The 22530-nt window shown below is 50.8% G+C and overlaps 1 protein-coding gene across 1 annotated transcript in view; it reads right to left on the bottom strand.

The window, feature by feature from the left end:
• IFT172 (intraflagellar transport 172) overlaps positions 1–22530 on the bottom strand; it is a 134650-nt gene that overhangs the window by 66797 nt on the left and 45323 nt on the right. The window contains 6 exon segments of the mRNA XM_037893588.2: positions 4436–4528; positions 5756–5840; positions 6365–6472; positions 8374–8510; positions 8915–9082; positions 20656–20768. Coding sequence (XP_037749516.1) covers positions 4436–4528; positions 5756–5840; positions 6365–6472; positions 8374–8510; positions 8915–9082; positions 20656–20768 — 704 coding nt within the window.

Below are 22530 nucleotides of genomic sequence, written 5' to 3'. Positions count from 1 at the left end.
TCACTTGATTACAGACCTAAAAGTGGCAATTCTTCAATAAAAAATCTTCAAAAACAGACTCCAACGAGAGACTGCTAAATTGGAATTAATTTGCAAACTGGATACAATTAACTTAGGCTTGAATAAAGACTGGGAGTGGATGGGTCATTAGCATCGCTTGCAAAAAGGTGAATCGTTCATGGATTATGTGACTTGCCCAGGTGGCTACAAACTCCATCTTGTTGCTGTGATTTTGCACAGAAGAACAAAGGGGTTTCTGCCCACAAGAGAGAGAATATAAAAGGCCCTGGAAGCCCCTCCATTTTTGTCTTCAGCTGGCTCAAGAAATGGCCTCTCCACCCCTAAGAGATGCCTGAAAGAAACTGGAACAAAGGACAGTAACTACAGAGGTGTGAGTGATCGCTGGACCCAGACTAGGAAGGAGTCCAGTCTGTGAAAGAAGCTTATTGGAACATCTCTGGGGGTGAGATTTCATCTGCAATCAGTTTCTTACTGTATTAGGCTTAGACTTGCGTGTTTTATTTTATTTTGCTTGGTAATTCACTTTGTTCTGTCTGTTATTACTTGGAACCACTTAAATCCTACTTTTTATATTTAATAAAATCACTTTTTGCTTATTAATTAACCCAGAGCAAGTAATTAACACCTGGGGGAGCAAACAGCTGTGCATCTCTCTCTATCAGTGTTATAGAGGGCGGACAATTTATGAGTTTACCCTGTATAAGCTTTATACGGAATAAAACAGATTTATTTGGGGTTTGGATCTTATTGGGAGCTGGGTGTCTAGGTGCTAGAGACAGCAGCACTTCTTAAGCTGTTTTCAGTTAAGTCTGCAGCTTTGGGGCGCATGGTTCAGACCCTGAGTCTTTGTTGGAGCAGACTGGCGTGTCTGGCTCAACAAGGCAGGGTTCTGGAGGCCCAAACTGGCAGAGAAAATGGGCTCAGAGGTAGTCTCAGAACATCAGGTGACAGTCCCTAGGGGGTTTCTGTAATCTAACCCGTCACAAAAGGACTGTCTGAAACCAACCCACATCAAAGAAGATCCGGAAAGACAAAGGGGAGCCCCAGGGACTGAACAACTGACCCCTATTTATGGGAAACTGACAAAGAGACAGAGGGGGAGGGCCAACAAATGGATTCCACGACTGCTTGGCTTTGTGACGTGCTGGCTTGACCAGGCTGGACTATGTCTATGCAAACTTAAGGACTTTTTGACGCTGCGTTCCAGCTGACTAACCCTGCTCTGTTTTGAAATAGCTGCCTGGTGTCACTGCAAATACCTGAGGAGGTGCATTGGTCCCTGAAGATTGTATGAGTCTCTGTAATCTATCTCAGGTGGACTCACTGGGCAGGAATCACAGTGCTGGATGGCTCAGAGGCTCAGTTTAGGAGATGACCCAGAGGCTCAGTTTAGGAGATGTGGCGGCCACGTGGTCTTCCTTTAAGGAAGAGAAGGACTCTTGGGGGTCTGCAGGGGTTCCTCCAAGGGACTGCTTAAAAATGGGGCAGAGCACAGATCCTGTGGATCTGTGACAAAATGAAAGAGGCTTTTGAAGCCCATTTCATAGGTAGGCAGAATATTATATGTGAAGCGCCAAATTTAATAGAGGGTGACAGGAACAAGGGGAAACAGTAGGGTTGCCAACAATACAAAGATTACACCTAGTAGAGAAACTGGAATGCATTAATGGCAGAAAACAACCTGTATAGGAGATGTATCCACACATCTTCCCAGGGCCAGGACAGCTGTCAGGGGAGTTCAAAAGAAAACTGGTGCCATCAGTGACTCCCTTTGCTCTCACAGCCCCACACCACATCCACACACACTGCTAGCAAAAGTCAAAGAATTAAATTGAATGGAAGATACGGGGGTTTCCCAGACAGAAGAACCCACGGACTGGTGTGCAAGAATGGTTGGAGTATTAAAAGCCCAATGGGAAAATCCAGATTTGCATGGACTTTACACAATAAAATAAACGTGCAGAGAAAGAAAAGACACATGCTTCCTGCAATTGACCAGGCATTAGAGATTAATTTATCCCTGCGGCAGGTACTTCAGAAACAGATGCTCTCCAAAATCCATGAGGGACACTAAGGTATAAACAAGTCCAAGGCATTTGCACAAGAATTGGGTGGTCTCTGAGAAGGCAAATTCAGACCTTATTAGAAGGCTATGAGATATGTAATAAGGAAAGAAAACAATTGCCAGAGCCACTGCTCTCTACAAAGCTACACGACAGACCATGGCAGTGGGTAGCGACAGTTTTTCTGGAAAGGACACATACATTATTGTAGCTGATTGACTTGGCTATCCTTCCACAGAGTTCATCAGCACAATCATCCAGAAACTAAGGTCAATATCTGCAAGACAGGGAGTTCCTGAAGTCCTCATGTCTGATAATGGGCCTCAATTCACCTCTGAAACATCCCTAGCATTTGCACAGGACTTCGATTTTGAACGTCATACTAGTAGTCCACATTACCCCAAGAGCAATGGGGAGATGGAGAGGTCACTGCAGACATTACAAAGACTTCTGCAAACATCAGTGGACCCACAGAAAGGACTCCTGGCATATCAGTCAACACTGTTTGCCTCTGGGCGACCTCCAGCAGAACTTCTGGTGCAGACAGTGACGGAGGCTTTTACCTGTGGCACTGACTCAGCTCAAACCTCACTGGCCCGACCTGAAGGAATTTTGAGACTGGGATGCTGAAGTAAACGTTTGGCAGCAGCCAAACTTGAATGTTTGACATAGAACAAAAGCAGGGCCTGGACTGAGACCAGCAGCAAAGTTCAGCGTAAAGGCTTGCAGACATTTGGAATGTGGCAGAAACTCCCAGATCCTACTGAGAGACGATTCCAAGACTTCTCTGGAGGAACTGGCTCCGTCTTCAATATTTCCCAACCCAACAGAGGATCAGGAACCTGCAGGTACTCTGTGAGGATGTGAGAGCCTCTCTTAAGAACTCCACACCCAAACTCAACAGAAATGAGAACACAGTCTGGATGTGTGGCCCCATCCCCGCCACACCTTGATCTTTAGAATACTGCTCAGGACTATTTAAATGCAATTGAAAAGGGGACGTATTAGTGCAAACAGTTTTAAGGAATGCCCAGTGTATTTTGAATTGCTGTGTGTAAATACTCCAGTTATTAATTTAGGTTTTAATCTTTTATTATAAAGAAAGGGAGGTGTGGAGTGGTTACAGAGCTTCTGTTCTCCACAAGAATTATAGCAAAAGTGAAAGTGATGTATTTTTACCATTTCTTGCAACATGACTTACACGCCAGCAGCATAGGGGAGACTACATTATTGATCCAATAAAGAGGAAAGAAACAATGTGAAAGGAGCAGACAGACCAAATGTACAACATTAGAACAGTGCACAACCCAACCGGGAGAAACAAAGCATCTTTGGAGGATAGGTAGGAAAAGCTGTGCAAGATGTGGCAAGATACCAAGCCACAGCTGGCAACAACCAGCAAAAGAAACACAATATAGGAGATTCATAGATATTTAAGTCAGAAGGGACCATTATGATCATCTAGTCTGACCTCCTGCACAACGCAGGCCACAGAATTTCACCCACCACTCCTGCAAAAAACCTCTCACCTAGGTCTGAGCTATTAAAGTCCTCAAATCGTGGTTTAAAGACTTCAAGGAGCAGAGAATCCTCCAGCAAGTGACCCGTGCCCCATGCTACAGAGGAAGGCGAAAAACCTCCAGGGCCTCTTGCAATCTGCCCTGGGGGAAAATTCCTTCCCCACCCCAAATATGGCGATCAGCTAAACCCTGAGCATATGGGCAAGATTCACCAGCCAGATACTACAGAAAATTCTTTCCTGGGTAACTCAGATCCCACCCCATCTAATATCCCATCACAGGCCATTGGGCCTATTTACCATGAATATTTAATTACCAAAACCACGTTATCCCATCATACCATCTCCTCCATAAACTTATCGAGTTTAATCTTAAAGCCAGACAGATCTTTTGCCCCCACTGCTTCCCTTGGAAGGCTATTCCAAAACTTCACTCCTCTGATGGTTAGAAACCTTCGTCTAATTTCAAGTCTAAACTTCCCAATGATTAGTTTATATCCATTTGTTCTTGAGATGCCACAAAATGAGACATTTTGGATGTGCTGTAGTGAGCAGCTCAAAAAACATAGGAAGGAACTTCCTGGTAGAGAGTTCTCCGGATGTTGCGTATGTCTCCTCACACTACATCAACAAATGAGCCCCCCACCCCCGTACCTCAGGGAAAAGGTCACAGCCAATTAATCAGATCTCTGCCCCCACACCTCAGGGCCAACCCCATAGCCAACGAACGAGCCCCACCCCCGCAGGGCAAACCCCATAGCCAACGAACGAGCCCCACCCCTGCAGGGCAAACCCCATAGCCAACAACAGACCCCCAACTCCCTTCCCTCACCTGCTCCAGGAAGATCATCTCTGCCAGCTTGTAATTCTTCTCCAGCATGGCCAGGCGAGCACGCACCTGGTAATAATCTGTGCCGTCCCCACCCTGTAAACACACACAAACATCTCAGACGAGCTGGGGGATGTGGCACTGGGCATGGTGCAAGGGAGGTGGCTGTGGGAGGCCAGCAACTGACACCCCATGAGTGAGGCAGCCGTAGGAAGGGGGCTCTGGGCGCCCCGTGAGGGAGGCAGCCAGGGGAGTTGGGCGCTCTGGGCACCTCGTGAGGGAGGCAGCCAGGGGGGCACACTGGACACCCCATGAGGGAGGAAGACGGGGGGCGCTCTGGGCACCCCATGAGGGAGGAAGACGGGGGGGCACTCTGGGCAGCTCATGAGGGAGGCAGCTAGGGGGGCGCTCTGGGCACCCCGTGAGGGAGGCAGCCAGGGGTGACTCTGGGCACCTCATGACGGAGGCAGCCGTGGGGGGTGCTCTGGGCACCCTGTGAGGGAGGCATCCGGGGGGGGGGGGGGCGCTCTGGGCACCCCGCGAGGGAGGCATCCGGGGGAGGGGGGCGCTCTGGGCACCCCGCGAGGGAGGCAGCCGGGGGAGGGGGGCGCTCTGGGCACCCCGTGAGGGAGGCAGCCAGGGGAGGGGAGCGCTCTGGGCACCCCGTGAGGGAGGCAGCCGGGGGAGGGGGGCGCTCTGGGCACCCCGCGAGGGAGGCAGCCGGGGGAGGGCAGTGCTCTGGGCACCCCGTGAGGGAGGCATCCGGGGGAGGGGGGCACTCTGGGCACCCCGTGAGGGAGGCAGCCAGGGGAGGGGAGCGCTCTGGGCACCCTGTGAGGGTGGCAGCCGGGGGAGGGGGGCACTTTGGGCACCCCGTGAGGGAGGCATCCGTGGGAGGGGGGCGCTCTGGGCACCCCGTGAGGGAGGCAGCCCCGGGGGGGGGGGGGGGCACACTGGATACACATGAGGGAGGCAGTGGGGCGGGCACATTGGGCAGCCTATGAGGGAGGCAGCCGGGGGGGGGGCTCTGGGCACCCCATGAGGGAGGAAGATGGGGAGGGTGCTCTGGGTACCCCGTGAGGGAGGCAGCCGGGGGAGGGGAGCGCTCTGGGCACCCCGTGAGGGAGGCATCCGCGGGAGGGGGGCTGGGAGGCCTGGGTGAAGGACAGTGTGAGCAATTCCCACACGGCTCAGGGTCTCCAGAGACCCCTGCCAGGCCATTGTGATTGGCTGCACACTCTCCATGCCAGGGGAAGTAGGTGTGGTGCACGCACTCACACAGGCACACACGCTGCTGCACAGCAGAAGTGAAGTTTGACTCACGTATTCTTTGGCCACCTGGTCGGCAATCTCATTGGTTTCATGGAGGAATCGCGCCTTTGACACGTGGCCCAGCGCTGAGAAGCATCTGGGCAGAGTGAGGAGAGCGGAGTCACCAGCAGCATGGGCTGCCAAGCATAAACTTGGGCTTTCATCTGCCCTCAGACCCAGAAGGCGAGGCGAGGGTTCAGAACACTGGGGCAGGTAGTCACAGCGAAGTAAGGCCAAGCCATAACACAGTCTGACTCCACTGGAGGGAGCTCGAGCCCCATGCTCTGCCTGTTTTCCACCCCCAAAGGGCCATGAGCTCTGCTCTGCAGGAGAGAGCGCCAGCCATGTGCTCTGTCCACATTGTGATCTGTAGCAGAGCTATGCTACATGGGGATGTGTCCCCCACCTCTGCCCCAGGGCCTAGGATGGTAAGATGGAGCCAGCTCCTGGGATGGAGAACACTGGGCACCCCACTGCAGGAACTCTGGCTCACAAGTAGCACTGAAAGGCACAAGATCCTGTTCTCCTTGGCTAGAACCTGGGCCACTGGGATCGGGCCTTTGGGGGGCGAGGAACCCCCAGAAGGAAAGGTACCAGGGCATATTTGGTTCCTCTCTGTACCTCTCAGCGATGTGCAGTTGCTTGGCCTCCAGGGCCAGTCTGCTTAGGGTCTTCCACATGGCTTCGGTCTCCGTGGACATTTCCAGCGTCTCCAAGAATGCAGCTGCCCTGGGGAGAGGAGGGTTTGCAGCACATTAGAGAAGAGGGAGGTGGGTTACCATGTTACCCTGCAGCCAGGATGGGGGCAGGTCACTGTGAGGCCCTGGGGCTGAGCAGCCCTTCAGCTGGGCCTGTCCGAGGAGTGTCTGATGCTCTTTTCCACTTTGGAAAACCCTGATGGATTTTGTTCCACACAATCACCACCCTTCGCCCACTCTGGCCACAGACAGGGCTCTAGCTGGTGCTATATTAACTGCTCAGTCCCTGTCCTGCATGTCACCCCAGAGGCTCCGAAGCCCATCCAGCCCTGCCACCCACTCTCTAGCTGTGTCTGAAACCAACTCCCTCACGCAGGAACAGGCTGTGGGCAGGCCAAGGAGCCCCACCTGCTGGACCACTCTGGGGATCCCCTGAAAAGCATCGCCGCTCTGCGGAGGGCAGTGACAGGGGAAGCCTGAGGATGGCAGACCAGGGCTAGCCGTTTCTTGCTGCTTATAACAGTCACAGACACACCCTGCTGTTACTCCTCTAGCTACAGCAGGGAAATCCTGTCCCCCCTGAACTCCCAGTGACTTCACTGGGGCCAGCGTCTCATACAGCGAGCCTCTGGGTGCTGAGAACTAGGCTGGCTCTTTTCGACCATTTGGCAAGAAGCACAAAGAAGTGCCATGTTTTACCTCAGAAGCAGCTCAATACCCCCCCCCCCCACCTACCTCCCACTGTTATGCAAACAGAGGAGCCAAGGTGCAGTTCCAGCCCCACAGATGGCATCTGCATCCATGCACAGGTCCATGTGGGCTCAAGAGGCTTTTGCAGAGCTTCCCATCTCTGAGGAGACCTGACATATGTATGCAGCCTGGAACAGGCCCTCACACACATTGCTCAGAACCTGCATTCGTCCCTTTGCACAGGTTTAAGAACGTAAGAACGGCCAGACTGGGTCAGAGCAAAGTTCCATCTAGCCCAGTGTCCTGTCTTCCGACAGTGGCCAATGCCAGGTGCCCCAGAGGGAATGAACAGAACAGGGAATCATCAAATGATCCATCTCCTGTCCCCATCCCCAGCTTCTGGCAAACAGAGGCACCATCCCTGCCCGTCCTGGCTCACAGCCATTGATGGATCTATCCTCCAGGAACTTATCTAGTTCTTTTTGAACCCTGTTACAGTCTTGGCCTTCACAACACCCTCTGGCAGAGTTCTACAGGTTGACTGTGCATTGTGTGACGAAATACTTCCTTTTTTTGTTTTAAACTTGCTGTCTATTAATTTCATTGGGAGCCCCGGTTCTTGTGTTATGAGAATGAGTAAATAACACTTCCTTATTTACTGTCTCCGCACCCGTCGTGATTTTATAGACCTCTATCATATCCCGCCTTAGTCGTCTCACATCTATTAGCACACACTCATGCTCTGGCTGTGCTCTCATGTTTGCACACATATCCTAGGACATCACACCTAGCTACTGCACTCCCTTCTGCTACTGATACTGGGCTCAGGGAAGTCTGGGCAGATTCATTCTGTAAGCTGCCACACCACTCACAGCTCCTGGCTCCGCTCCCCTCCAGCTCTCTGGGGATTTTCTCTCGCTGTCTGGGACCCTCTTCTTCCCTTGAACGAAGCTGGCACCATGTCTGGTGGCTGCCCTCAGACACTGGTCTTGCTTTGAGCAGGGGGTTGGACTAGATGACCTCCTGAGGTCCCTTCTAACCCTGATATTCTATGATCTCCCTCCTGCCCACGCCATTCTGTTCAGTGGCCAGTTGCCCTGTCCCCCACAAATCGCACCGTCTGGGACGGATGGCTCCCCCACACCTGCTCTTCGTCACAACACCTCACTTCCACCCACCCTTTAGCTTCCTTGTGGACTCCACTGCCCACCCCACCCCGGGTCGCTGGCTGCCAGGACTCACCTGCTATAGTCCTCATCATCAATGGCTGTTCCAAACTCAATGAGCCCCTCGTCCAGCGTGTAGGACACTGTGTTCACCCCTTCTGCCACTATCACCTCAGTCTTCCCATTGCTCCGCTCCAGGTTCACGATATCCCCCTGAAAGAGCCCCAGACACCTCAGCACCTCCACTCTCAGCTCCCATTCCACCTTCCACTGTGCGAGGGGAGAGGGCCGGGGGCACACTGGGACAGCTCTGCCTTAGTCTCCTACAGGTAGATGAGCTCAGCAGAACGGACCCCCCACTAGGCACTTGGGCTAACCCCACCGTCACATGCAGAACTAAGAGAAAGGCCATTTCGCCCAGTGAGCTCCCCCACTTCATCCGCCCACTTTCAGGAGGGTCAGACCCCAGGCTTCCTCCTGTTCCCCTTTCAAAGCACCACCCCATCTGTTCTTGCTGCATAAAATACTGAGCTACCCAGCGCCCTCCCAGAACTCCTACACATGACGGTGGGTGACGGTGGGGAGCTCTGCGAGAAGTGAGAAGACTGGAATTTTACCTTCAGCGGGAACATGGTAACTCGCTCTGGGGCATCATTGTTGTACCAAATGCAGAGGCTGTTTCTGTTCTGGGCCACCACCACGTCACTGCCTGGGACCCACTGCACATAGGAGCAATAGTTCAGGATCGTGGCCTTGGTGCTGCTCTCAATGTCATAAAGCTGCAACTAGATGAGGAAAGAGACAGAATCAGCAGGATCTGTGATTGGCCTGTGACCCACCCCTGGCGAGGACACTGGCGCCCTGCTTCCAGCCACATCTCATATGCTGAGCCAGGTCAGGCCTGCTCAGCATCTCGATGGGAGATTTTCTAGGCACAGACGTCTGCTGCAGGGACTGCGGTGAGTAGGTCAGGGAGGGGGCAAAGCTCTCCCCTCCGGGCACTACAGATCCCAAGGACCCAGTATGGTGCTAGGCTGTGCTGTGGGGCCATTCCCAGAGAGAGCCGATTGTGATGGTCTGGGAAACCTGTCTTCACAATTTAACAAATTCTGTGTGAGATTATGAACTCCCTGTATGTATCTTTACCAAGCTGCATGCTCCAGTCTGAATATACAGCCCTCATATATTGAGTATTAGCCCTTAAGAAATCCAGGGTCTTTATTAACAACATGATTTTTAAGGTCTAGCAAAGTTATAAATAATCTCCCTGGCTGGTCTGCCAAAAGTGCTGGGCAGGTTTCGTTTGAGGATGAGGACTTACCAGACAGTTATAAGATAGCTTGTAGCCTGTGTGGTATTGATGGGTCTCCTCTTACCAGCCCCCAGCCTCAAAGGAAACCTGCACCAGACTTTCAAAAGACGAGCCTGGGACCTTAAATTCATAACTTTGCTAGACACTAAAAGTCATGGTCTTAATGAAGACACTGGATTTCTGGCTTATTACAACAATCTGCAACCCACTAACCCCCCCTTTTTGTCCTATGACCACAGCGGTGTTAACGGGACAATTCACCTTGAATGGTCTCTTACAATACGTGCTAACTACTTATGCTGAAAAGACCAATTACCTTTTCCATAACTGGTGTTCCTCTAGATGTGATGCTCATGTCTATTCCACAATAGGTGTGCGTGCTCGCCACGTGCACTGGTGCCGGAAGTTCTTCCCCTAGCAGTACCCATGGGGGGGAGCGCCCCCTCCCCCCGCAACCCCTGGAGTGGCGCCTGCCTGGCGTGGTATAAGGGGAGCTGCGCGCTCCCCCCACCCTCAGTTCCTTCTTGCCAGACAACTCCAACAGAGGGGCAGGAGGGTGGAACAGACATGAGCAACACATCTTGAAGAACACCAGTTACGGAAAAGGTAACTGTCTTTTCTTCTTTGAGTGATTGCTCATGTGTATTCCACAGTAGGTGATTCCAAGCTATATCTGTTGGAGGTGGGTAGGAGTTCACAAGTTCCCAGGACGGAGGACAGCCCTGCTGAACCCTGCGTCATCCCTGGTTTGGGGGAAGATCGCATAGTGCGCGGTGAACGTGTGAACCGAAGACCACGTGGCAGCTCTACAAATGTCCTGGATGGGGACGTGGGCCACGAAGGCAGCCGATGAGGCCTGCACCCGAGTCGAGTGTGCCCTCACAATGGGTGGCAGGAGGAGACTCGCCGACTCATAATGGGAATGGATGCACGAAGTGATCCAATTGGAAAGCCGCTGAGTGGAAATTGGCTGGCCCCTCACGCACTCAACTGAGGCGACGAATAGTTGCGAGGACTTTCTGAACGGCTTGATCCGCTTGAGGTAGAGAGCCAGAGCCCGCCGCACATCAAGCGTGTGGCGATGGCGCTCCTCACTGGACGCATGAGGCTTGGGGCAGAGGACCGGTAGAAAAATGTCCTGACCCATGTGGTAGGCGGAGACCACCTTCAGGAGGAACGCGGGGCGTGAGCTGGACCTTGTCTTTATGAAAGACAGTGTACGGTGGCTTGGAGGTCAGGGCCCTGAGCTCCGAGACTTGCCTAGACGATGTGATAGCTCCCAGGAAGGCCACCTTTCATGAGAGGTGAGACCAGGAGCACGTGGCCAATGGTTCAAACGGGGGCCCTGTGAGATGAGCCAACACCAGGTTTAGGTCCCACTGCAGGACCATGGGTCTAGAATACGGAAAAAGAGGGTCCAAATTCTTAAGGAACCAGCCAGTCATAGCATGGGAAAATAACGTGTGCCCTTGCACCGGCGGATGGAAGGCCGATATGGCTGCCAGGTGCACCTTGACTGATGAGGGCGCCAGGCCCTGAGCCCTCAGGTGGAGGAGGTAATCAAAGATAAGCTGGATTGGGGCGGTCATCGAGGAGACACCTTAGTCCGCCACCCACTTAGAAAACCGGGACCACTTGGCCAAATAAACGACAAATAAGCGCGGCGAGTGGAAGGCTGTCTACTTTCGAGGAAGATGCGCTGAACCTGCTCTGAGCACATCCTTTCCTCTCCACCTAACCACTGAGCAGCCACGCCGTGAGGTGAAGAGCCGCCAGGTTGGAATGGAGGAGGTGGCCCTGGTCCTGAGAGAGCAGGTCCGGGCGGAATGGCAATGGCTACTGCCAGGCCCGTGAGGGTCCCGTACAAATGCTGCCTGGGCCATGCCGGGGCAATCACAAGCACCCAGGCCTTGTCCGTCTTTATCTTCTCCATGACCCTGCTGATTAGAGGGAACGGGGGAAAGGCGTAGAGAAGCCAGCCTGACCAGGACAGGAGAAAGGCATCGGAGACAGTGCCCCTCCCCAGGCCTCCCCTGGAGCAGAACCAGGGGCATCAACGGTTCTGCCGAGTCACGAACAGGTCCACCTGGGGAGTTCCCCACCTTCGGAAGAGCAGGTGGGCCACTTCCGGGTTGAGGGACCACTTGTGTTGCGAGGAAAAGTCCCTGCTCGAGAGATCCGCCCTCTCATTCCGGGTGCCCCATAGGTGGAAGGCCCTCAGGTGGATATCGTGGGCTATACAGAAGTCCCACAGCCTGAGGGCTTCGCGGCAGAGGGCAGAGGATAGGGCCCCGCCTTGCCTGTTGATATAGAACATCGAGGCCGTATTGTCCGTGAGGATCCTGACCACCTTGCCCTCCACGTGTGAGTGGAAGGCCATGCACGCCAGGCCATGCACTGTTCTGAGCTCCTTGACGTTTATATGTATGGTCAGGTCTTGAGCTGACCACAGGCCTTGGGTCTGAAAGTTCCCCACATGGGCCCCCCAATCCAGGTCCCACGCATCGGACACCAGCTCCAGTGACCTGTCCCTGAACGTGACCCCTTGGAGCATGTTGTTTGGGGAAGACCACCACCGTAGGGAGGTGATCACAGAGTCCAGCACGGTGAGGACCTTGTCCATCCTGTCCATGGCCTGGGAGAACTTCGAGGCCAACCAGAGCTGGAGGGGCCTCATCCTGCGTCTGGCGTAATGGACAATGTACGTGCACACCAACATGTGACCCAACACTTGCGCCTTGAACTCCTTCCTATCGCACTCCTGGAGGGAGTCCTCAAACTTGGGCAGGGAGGCCCACAGACTGAATTTGTACCGGCCCAGGAGAGCCTGATGGTTTGCCACTCGTAACTGGAAGCTCAAAGATGAATAAACTTTCCTTCCCAAAGAGTCCAGTCTCCGAGAGTCTTTGTTCTTTGGGGCTGACTGACCCTGCTGTTCCCAGTGGTTGACCAACACCAGGGAGTTGGGCACCAGGTGGGTATACAAGTACTCATGCCCTTAGCGAGTACAAAGTACTTGCGTTCTTCCTTTTTAGAGATGGGAGCCAACGAGGCTGGCGTTTGCCACAGGGCATTTGAAATCTTAGCCACCCCTTCATGGAGAGGCAAGGCCACCCTACCCGGTGCCAATGGTGACAACACGTTAAACAGGGAGTCTGAGGGTCTCCTCCATCTCCTTTGCCTGGAGGTGGAGGCTTGCGGCCACCCTCTTTAAGAGTTCTTGGTGGGCCCTAAAGACCTCCAGCGGGATGGAGGTGGGCAGGGCCGCAATTGCCTCCTCCGGGTGGGGCGAAGAGGCTGGTGCGGTGCTCTGGGTGTCGGCCGGCACTGGAGGGTCCACCACCTTGTCAGACTCCGGCCACGGTGCCGAGGACGCACATGCCACCGATTTCTTCCTTGGGGGTCTGGAGAGGGAGGCCGACAGTGCCTCTGAAGCTCCGGCCACCGATTGAGCTCCCACCGGGGGCTGCGCCGGAGGCCACGGTGCCCACTGGTACCATTGGGCCGGCCACGACGCTCAGTGCCACTGCACCGGCTGTGGCACCGGCGGGGCCGGCTGTTTGGGTTGGCTGGCCTGGCCCATCGAAGGACGGCTACGAATGGAGACCGGGTTGGCGTAAGATCTGTTGCTGTCTCTGGACCGGGAGGAGCGGTGGTGCCGGGATCTATGACGGCCATGGGACAGCGATCTCGACGTGGAGGACCGGTACCGGTGGTAACAGCTGCTCCGAGAATGGCCTCGACAGGCGGACCCGCAACGGCGCAACGCTGGCGATCGACGCCCGGGGCTGCGATGTCTTGGCGGATACTTGGAGCGGGAGTCCAAGCGGGAACAGCGTCGATGACCGTGCCGTGACGGACTGCGGTGCCCTCTCCAAGACAAGGACCGATGGCGATGCCCGCCACGGTCCTGCCGATATTTGCTCCTTGAGGTCAAGCGGTGCCGTGAGTCCTGGCCGGCCAGAACCCAGCCAGACAGTCTGGTCAGTGTTGAAGGCGATCCACCTGGACTCTGCCCTGAGCGATTGCTGGGCGGCAATCGGCATCGGGAACATTCCCTCGACCGAGACCGGGCTGGAGGCGACTGCGGAGACCCCAGCAGTGGCATGTCTCTGGACCGCGGGGCCGACATCGGCGGAGCTCCGGGCACCAGCATGGAAATAACGTCCCGGGCCACGTGGAGGGCTTCAGGCGTGGACAGCATCCAGACATCCGGAGAGGCCTGTTCCAAAGGGGCCGGGCTACTCCGCTCAACGTGAGTCAGAGCTGCCCGACATGGGCCTAGCCTCTGTCCCAGACTTCCCTCGATGCCGCTGCGAAAAGGGAGTTGTCCTGGCCCTCTTAGCGTGCCCCATGGACGGGGAGCAGTGCCGACTGGTCGATGGCACTGGAGGGTCACCGCGTACTGATGCTGTGATGCCGGGTACTGGTTCGGAGCGGCATGCTGGGGTTGGAGTCAGCGCCAACTCCATCAGGATGGCCCGGAGCCTAATGTCCCTTTCTCTTTTGGTCCAAGGCTTAAACGACTTGCAAATCTTGCACCTTTCACTGATATGGATTTCTCCCAAGCAGCGCAAACAGTCTGTATGCGGGTCACTTCTTGGCATAGAATGCCTACAAGAGCCGCACGACTTAAACCCCAGGGGGCGGGGCATGCCCCGGCCCAGGCTCACTGACTAACTAAACTAACAAAACAGCTAACTAACTACAGGTACTAACGCTGAACGAACGAACAGTTCTGGGGACGAGCTACAGCAAAGCTGGAGCACAGCAGTTCCAGTGCACCTTCACTGGCGGCAAGAAGGAACTGAGGGTGGGGGGAGCGCGCAGCTCTCCTTATACCGCGCCAGGCAGGCACCACTCCAGGGGCTGCAGGGGGCGCTCCCCCCTGCGGGTACTGCTAGGGGAAAAACTTCCAGCACCGGTGCACGTGGCAAGCACGCACACCTATTGTGGAATACACATGAGCAATCTCTCGAAGAAGAACTATCTGTTCCACCTTGCATTTAGCTGTGACACTGTCTGTGAGTGCCTTTCCCAGACCTGAAGAAGAGCTCTTTGTAGCGCGAAAGCGTGTCTCCCTCCCCACTAGAAGTTGGTCCAATAAAAAATATCACCTCATCCATCTTGTCTCTCAATATCCTGGGACTGACACAGCTACAACAACACTGCATTCAGGTCTCAAAATGTAATTACAAACAGGGAATTGTCACTGAGTGGGCGTGTTTCCAGTGGGGTCCTGCAGGGATTGGTCTTGGCCCTGTTATTTAACATTTTTATCAATGAACTGGAAGAAAACATAAAACCATCACTGATAAAATTTGCAGAGGACACAAAAATTGAGGGAGAGGTAAACAATGAAAAGGACAGGTCACTGATTCACAGCAATATGTACCACTTGGTAAACAGGACGCAAGCAAACAGCATGCATTTCAATACAGCTAAATGTAAATGTATACTGTGACACTGACAGGCCAAGTGCCAGTTCATGCCAGGGTCTCCATGTCTCAGCTGGACAATGACAGACACGTAGCTGGACTCTGTCGGCTCACTTGTGGGTTAATATTGATAAAATAAAAAAAAATTGATAGAATTACAAGGAAGTGATTAGCGTTTAAACTCTATTGAACACCTGTGAGTTGCTGCTGCATAAATCTTATTGAGCTATCTGTGCTCCACACTGTAATGTAATATTTGAGCGGTTGCCCTGTGAACCTCTGCGGCTGTATGAATTATCACACACATTAATTAGTGGGAAGAGCTGCTTTCTTCTACAGAAACAGTTATGCCCCTCCCGAAAGAGGAGACCCATGGATACCAGACAGGATATGGGTGGATCTTACAACTGGAAACTCCCTACATCTGGGTTGAGGAATTGTCAACAAAAGGACTAAAGACTCTTATTTTTGTTCTCCTCCTTGTGAAGATGAGTCGTGCCAGTGGACTCCTCCCAAGTCCCATCAACTGAGTTTGAAGCTCAGAGCACATGACAGGAGAGGGATAAAAACCTATGCTCCTTGGACTCAGGGGAGGAAGCAAGGTGTTTCTAAACATAAGCAAGAAATCCCAAGCTGCTTAGCCTGGGCTAGCCCTAAAGCTCAAATAGAACTTGCTGATTATAGAAGCCTGTATTACCTTTTCATACCTAAGACTGAGACACATGAATGAGTTAATGTTTGCTTGCTTCAATCTTGTAAATAGCTCTCTGATTTCCTTTTCCAATTTAATACATCTTCATATAGTTTTACTATAAGGTTACAAGTGTTGTCTTTGGTGTGAGATCTAAAGTGCAATTGACCTGGGATGACTGGTCCTTTGGGATCAGGAGTAACCTGATTATCGCTGTGATTTTTGGTGCAAGGGGCCATCTAACACAGAGATACGCTCACCTGGGTGGCAAGAAAGACTGGAGAACCCAAGGGGACTGTCTGTGACTCTGTGTTAAAGCTATTAAAGTACCTGAGAAATTTGCCCTTGGTGCAGGTGGTTGGTGAAATCTACGTTTAGAACTCACAACCAGTTAGGGGTTTGTTCCCTGGTTTTTAACAGTCAACCCAGCCCCTGCACCGTGGCAGGACCAGTAACCCTAGACCAACCTTGATAGGTGTTTGTCCAACATGCCTTTTAAAATTTCCAATTACGTGAATTCTACAACCTCCCTTGGAAGCCTATTTCATAGCTTAACTACCCTGAGATTTAGAAAGTTTTTCCTAACGTATAACCTAAATCGTCCTTGCTGCAGATTAACGACCATTATGTCTTGTCCTACTTTCTGTGGAAATGGAGAACAACTGATCGCCATCCTTTTTATAACAGCCTCAAGCATAGCTGAAGACTGTAATCACCTCCCCCCGCCCCTTCTTTTCTCAAGATGAAACATGCCCAGTTTTTGTAACCTTTCCTCCTAGGTCAGGTTCATAGAATCGTAGAATATCAAGGTTGGAAGAGACCTCAGGAGCTATCTAGTCCAACCCCCTGTTCAAAGCAGGACCAATCCCCAACTAAATCATCCCAGCCAGGGCTTTGTCAAGCCGGGCCTTAAAAACCTCTAAGGATGGAGATTCCACCACCTCCCTAGGGAACCCATTCCAGTGCTTCACCACCCTCCTAGTGAAATAGTGTTTCCTAATATCCAACCTCGACTTCCACCACTGCAACTTGAGACCACTGCTCCTTCTTCTATCATCTGCCACCACTAGAACAGACTAGCTCCATCCTCCTTGGAACCCCCCTTCAGGTAGTTAAAGGCTGCTATCAAATCCCCCCTCACTCTTCTCTTCTGCAGACTAAATAACCCCAGTTCCCTCAGCCTCTCCTCGTAAGTCATGTGCCCCAGCCCCCTAATCATTTTCGTTGCCCTCCGCTGGACTCTCTCCAATTTGTCCACATCCCTTCTGTAGTGGGGGGACCAAAACTGGATGCAATACTCCAGGTGTGGCCTCACTAGTGCCGAATAGAGGGGAATAATCACTTCCCTTGATCTGCTGGCAATGCTCCTACTAATACAGCCCAATATGCCGTTGACCTTCTTGGCAATGAGGGCATATTGCTGACTCACATCCAGCTTCTCGTCCACTGTAATCCCCAGGTCCTTTTCTGCAGAACTGCTGCTTAGTCAGTTGGTCCCCAGCCTGTAGCAGTGCATGGGATTCTTCCTTCCTAAGTGCAGGACTCTGCACTTGTCCTTGTTGAACCTCATTAGATTTCTTTTGGCCCAATCCTCCAATCTGTTTAGGTCACTCTGGACCCTATCCCTACTCTCCACCGTATCTACCTCTCCCCCAGCTTAGTGTCATCTGTGAATTTGCTGAGGGTGCAATTAATCCCATCATCCAGATCATTGATAAAGATGTTGAACAAAACCAGCCCCAGGACCAACCCCTGGGGCACTCCGCTTCATACCGGCTGCCAACTAGATATTGAGCGTTGATCACTACCCGTTGAGCCCGACAATCGAGCCAGCTTCCTATCCACCTTATAGTCCATTCATCCAATCCATACTTTTTAAACTTGCTGGCAAGAATACTGTGGGAGACCGTACCAAAAGCTTTGATAAAGTCAAGATATATTACATCCACCGCTTTCCCCATATCCACAGAGCTAGTTATCTCATCATAGAAGGCAATCAGGTTGGTCAGGCATGACTTGTCCTTGGTGAATCCATGCTGACTGTTCCTGATCTCGTTCCTCTCCTTCAAGTGCTTCAAAATGGATTCCTTGAGGACCTGCCCCATGATTTTGCCGGGGACTGAAGTGAGGCTGACCGGTCTGTAGTTCCCCGGGTTCTCTTTCTTCCCTTTTTAAAATGTGGGCACTATATTTGCCTTTTTCCAATTGTCTGGGACCTCCCCCAATCACCAAGAATTTTCAAAGATAATGGCCAATAGCTCTGCAATCACATCAGCCAACTCCCTCAGCACCCTGGGATGAATTAGATCTGGACTTATCGTTTTTGTTGCTGTCCTCTACTAGTCTCTCTCCAATTTGTCCACATATTTCCTTAAGCATGGCACCCAGAATTGGACATAGTTTTCCAGCTGAGGCCTCAACAGTGCCGAGTAGAGCACGACAATTAATTCCCATTGTGACATTTCACCCCATAATGCTTTATAGAAATATGCTTAGGAGTGTAAATATAACATAACTGGAATAGGTTTTATGCTAGATATGCCATGTAACAAATCTCTGCAAAGGTTATATTCTACTGCATATATTCATCTTATTCGTATGCATGTATCATTTTTTATCTGAAGTTATGAGCGTTGGCTCTTTGCTTGTATTTAAAGGGTTTGCAGTAGAAAGCACCTAAGGCAGATTTGGTCAACATAGTATGAAGGGGTTATTCAAGTAAATGGAAGGTCCACTTGGCTTCCTTGATAGACACCAATCCACATCTGAGCTTTCCTGGAAACGTTCCTGTAGAGAACTGAGTCATGCATGGACATGTGACTTGCCCATGTGACTCCAAAACTCCATCTTGTAGCTGGGATTCTACACAGGGGGAGAGAGGGGTTTCCACCCACAAGAGAGAGACTATATAAGCCCCTGGGAAACCCCTCCATTTTGTCTTCAGCTGGCACAATGGATAGCCTCTCCACCCCAAAGAGATGCCTGAAAGAAACTGGAACAAAGGACAGTAACGACAGGGGGTGTGAGTGATTGCTGGACCCAGACTAGGAGGAAGTCTAGTCTGTAATAGAAGCTTATTGGAACATCTCTGAGAGTGAGATTTACCTGCATTTAGTTTCTTACTGTATTAGGCTTAGACTTGCGTGTTTTATTTTATTTTGCTTGGTAATTCACTTTGTTTTGTCTGTTATTACTTGGAACCACTTAAATCCTACTTTTTATATTTAATAAAATCACTTTTTGCTTATTAATTAACCCAGAGCAAGTAATTAACACCTGGGGGAGAAAACAGCTGTGCATATCTCTCTATCAGCGTTACAGAGGGCAAACAATTTATGTATAAGCTTTATTTATAAGCTTTATACAGAGTAAGACGGATTTATTTGGGATTTGGATCCCATTGGGAACTAGGTGTCTGGGTGTTGGAGACAGGAGTACTTCTTAAGCTGTTTTCAGTTAAGCCTGCAGCTTTTGGGAGACGTGGTTCAGAGCTGGGTCTGTGTTTGTAGTAGGCTAGCATGTCTGGCACAACCAGGGAAGGCACTGAAGTCCCAAGCTGCCAGGGAAAATGGGCTCAAAGGTAGTCCCAGCACATCAGGTGACAGTTCCCAAGGGGGTTTCTGTGGCCCAACCCATCACACCCATCTCTTATATACAAGACTCCTGTTAATACATCCCACAATATTAGCCTTTTTCACAGCTGCATCACATTATTGACTCATATTCAATTTGTGATTCACAAGAATCCCTAGATCCTTTTCAGCAGTACGACCACCTAGCCAGTTATTCCTCAGTTTGTAGTTGTGCTTTTGATTTTTCCTTCCTAAATGAAGTACTTTGCACTTGTCTTTTTTGAATTTCATCTTGTTGATTTCAGACCAATTCTCCAATATGTCAAGGTCATTCTGAATTCTAATCCTGTCCTACAAAGAGCTTGCAACCCCTCCCAGTGTGGTATCATCTGCAAATTTTATAAGCATACTCTCCACTCAATTATCCAAGTCATTAATGAAAACATTGATAGTACCAGAAATAGGGTTGACCCCTGCAAGACACCACGTGGGGAACAAATATTTAATAATGGTTGGTCAATCTAGCAGAGAAAAGCACAAGACAATCCAATGGCTGGAAATTGAAACTAGACAAATTCAGACTGGAAATAGGACACACATTTTTGATGGTGAGAGTATTTAACGACTGGAATAATTTACCAAGGATTGTGGTACGTTCTCCATCAGTGACAATCTGAAAATCCAGATTAGATGTTTTTCAAAAAGATCTGCTCTAGGAATTATTTTGGGGAAGTTCTCCGGCCTCTGTGAGACAGGGGAGCAGACTGGGTGATCACAGTGGTTCCTTCTGGCCTGGGAATCTATAAATCTGTGAAACTTGGCTGTCTCTCCAGGGAAAGGTCAACTGCAGTGTAAAGCACTGTGTTCAGGATGTTTGTTGTTTTCTATAAGATCTGTGTATTTCTCGTATGATTATGTAAACAGCTACGGTGTTACAATCCTGTGCAAAGTGTGTGTTTCACGTGTTACAGCTATCACGTGCCCTTGAAGAGGTAAACTGTGGGCCCAAAACACACCCTGGCTGGAGTTCGGGGAAAGGGTGCATTTAAATTATGGGCAAGTCTAAGGGGCTGAGCAGTGTGGTAGCAGCTCTCCGGAGAGGGTGCTAGACAGGGGCTGTGCTCTGAGAATGTGACTAGAGGTCCCAAAGCAGTGGTAGTGCTTGGATGCTGCGCAGTGTCCAGAGCATTAAAACACCTGGGATTGAGCAGCTGGATCCCCTCATGGCAGTCTGGCAAGTGGACAAGATTAGAGCTGTGACACCCACCTTACCCACCACCTTCCCTGCTCCTGAGCATGCCCAGCTCACACCCCATACCCTGGACATGCCTGTCTCCCACCTCACCCTCATCTTCTTGTCCCTGAAGAGAAGTTTGTGGCCCGTCTCATTCAGCTCCAGCCAGTCAATCTTGCTGTCATGGCTGATGGTGCCAATGTTGTAGCCACCAACAAGATCCACTGGGAAAGGGAAAGAAGAGAGGCTCAGTATGAGAATGTTCTGTCAAGCCAGGAGGTGAATTGCAGGGCAGAGCTGCCAGAAGCCTTGCTGCAAAGGAGGCACTCAGTCTGTGGGCAGGCGAAGGATGGGGAGGGATTATTTAGGGTGGTACAAGGAGGACACAACTCAGAGCAAGGGGATGACACTGAGAAAGGGACATGTAAGCTGCATATCAGGATAAGTCCCCTGACAGCGAGCTGTGTCAGGCAGGGACTCATCTCCCAAGGATGGAAGCCCATCCACCTCCTGAGACATTTAAACCAGTACCAGACAGAACACTAATAAATTCCCAGTCAAAGAGCGTTGTTCAACAAAGTGAGAGGTTCCAAACTGCTCTCTGTGATCAGCGTGTGCTAGAAAATCTCGGTCTCCTCGCCCCCGGAACACACCAACATTTCAGTAAAGTGGGAAATTACTTACCTTATAGTAACTGATGACCTTTGAGATGTGTTGTCTATACGTCTTCCACTCACAGGTATTGTGCACCCCCTAGCGCCAGGGATAAGACATTTTCTTCTTACTAGCAGGTACCCCGTTGGTCTACACATACTTACACAATCCATCCCACCCAAGAATAAAGGGGTGGGGTGGACCAACTGCCAGTATGTTCCTTCGCCAGCCAAAATCTTGCAAGGCCTTCATATAGTGGGGAAGGAGGATGGGTCATGGAATACATACAGACAACACACATTGAAGAACATCATTTACTATAGGTAAGTAACCTCTTTTTCTTAACTGAGTGGTTGTCTATATGTCTTCCACTCATGGAGACTGAAAAGCAATTGACAGATGGAGGGTTGGTACACAAGCGTTACGTAAAGACAGATCTAAGTAACAAAGCTGTAACAAAGGTCGCATCTTCTCTAGTTGCCTGTCTAGCTACATAATGTTTCATGAGAGTATGAATAGAAGCCCATGTGGCTATCTTAGGAACTCCTAAAACCGAGACATTACTAAAAGAAGCTATGGAATCATCTTAGGCTCTTGCAGAATGGGCCCTAATTGCTAACAATAGCACAATTTAATACATCTTGAAATCCAACTTGAAAGTGTCGGAGAGGAAATCGGTTTATCTTTAACTCTCCCGGCATATGCCAAATAATATGGAAGAACAACTAAAAGATTTAGTTCTGTTCAGCTAAAAGGTGAAATAAAGCGCTAGCTACAGCAAAAGAGTGCAGAGTCCTTTCCATTTTATCAGCATGAGGTTTTGGACAAACTATTGGTAAATTAACTGCCTGGTTAACATGAAATTCGGACACAATCTTAGGCAGGAAGCTTGGATGAGGTCTTAATGAAACTTTACCTCTATGAAATATCATATAGGGAGGACCTGACATCAAAGCATTAATTTCACTCATGCTATATGCAAAAATACTGTTTCCATGGACGGAAGGTTTAACAAAGGGGTAACTAAAGTCTTAAATAGAGTTTTCATTAAACTAGACAATACAATATTCAGATCTCCAGGGATCCTTCATAGGTGGAAATACTTTAACCAGACCCTAAAGGAATCTTTTAGAAATAGGATGAGAAAATATATTAAAACCAACAATCTAAGGATGATAGGCAGATATTGAACATAAGAATGGCCATACTGGGTCAGACTAATGCTCCATCTAGCCCAATATCCTGTCTTCGGACAGTGGCCAATACCAGATGCTTCAGAGGGCATGAAAAGAACAGGGCATTTTCGAATGATTCATCCCTTGTTGTCTAGTC

The sequence above is a fragment of the Chelonia mydas genome, chromosome 3 (genome assembly GCF_015237465.2).
Source record: "Chelonia mydas isolate rCheMyd1 chromosome 3, rCheMyd1.pri.v2, whole genome shotgun sequence".
Lineage (NCBI taxonomy): Eukaryota > Metazoa > Chordata > Testudines > Cheloniidae > Chelonia > Chelonia mydas.
This window is presented reverse-complemented; position numbering and strand designations above follow the sequence as displayed.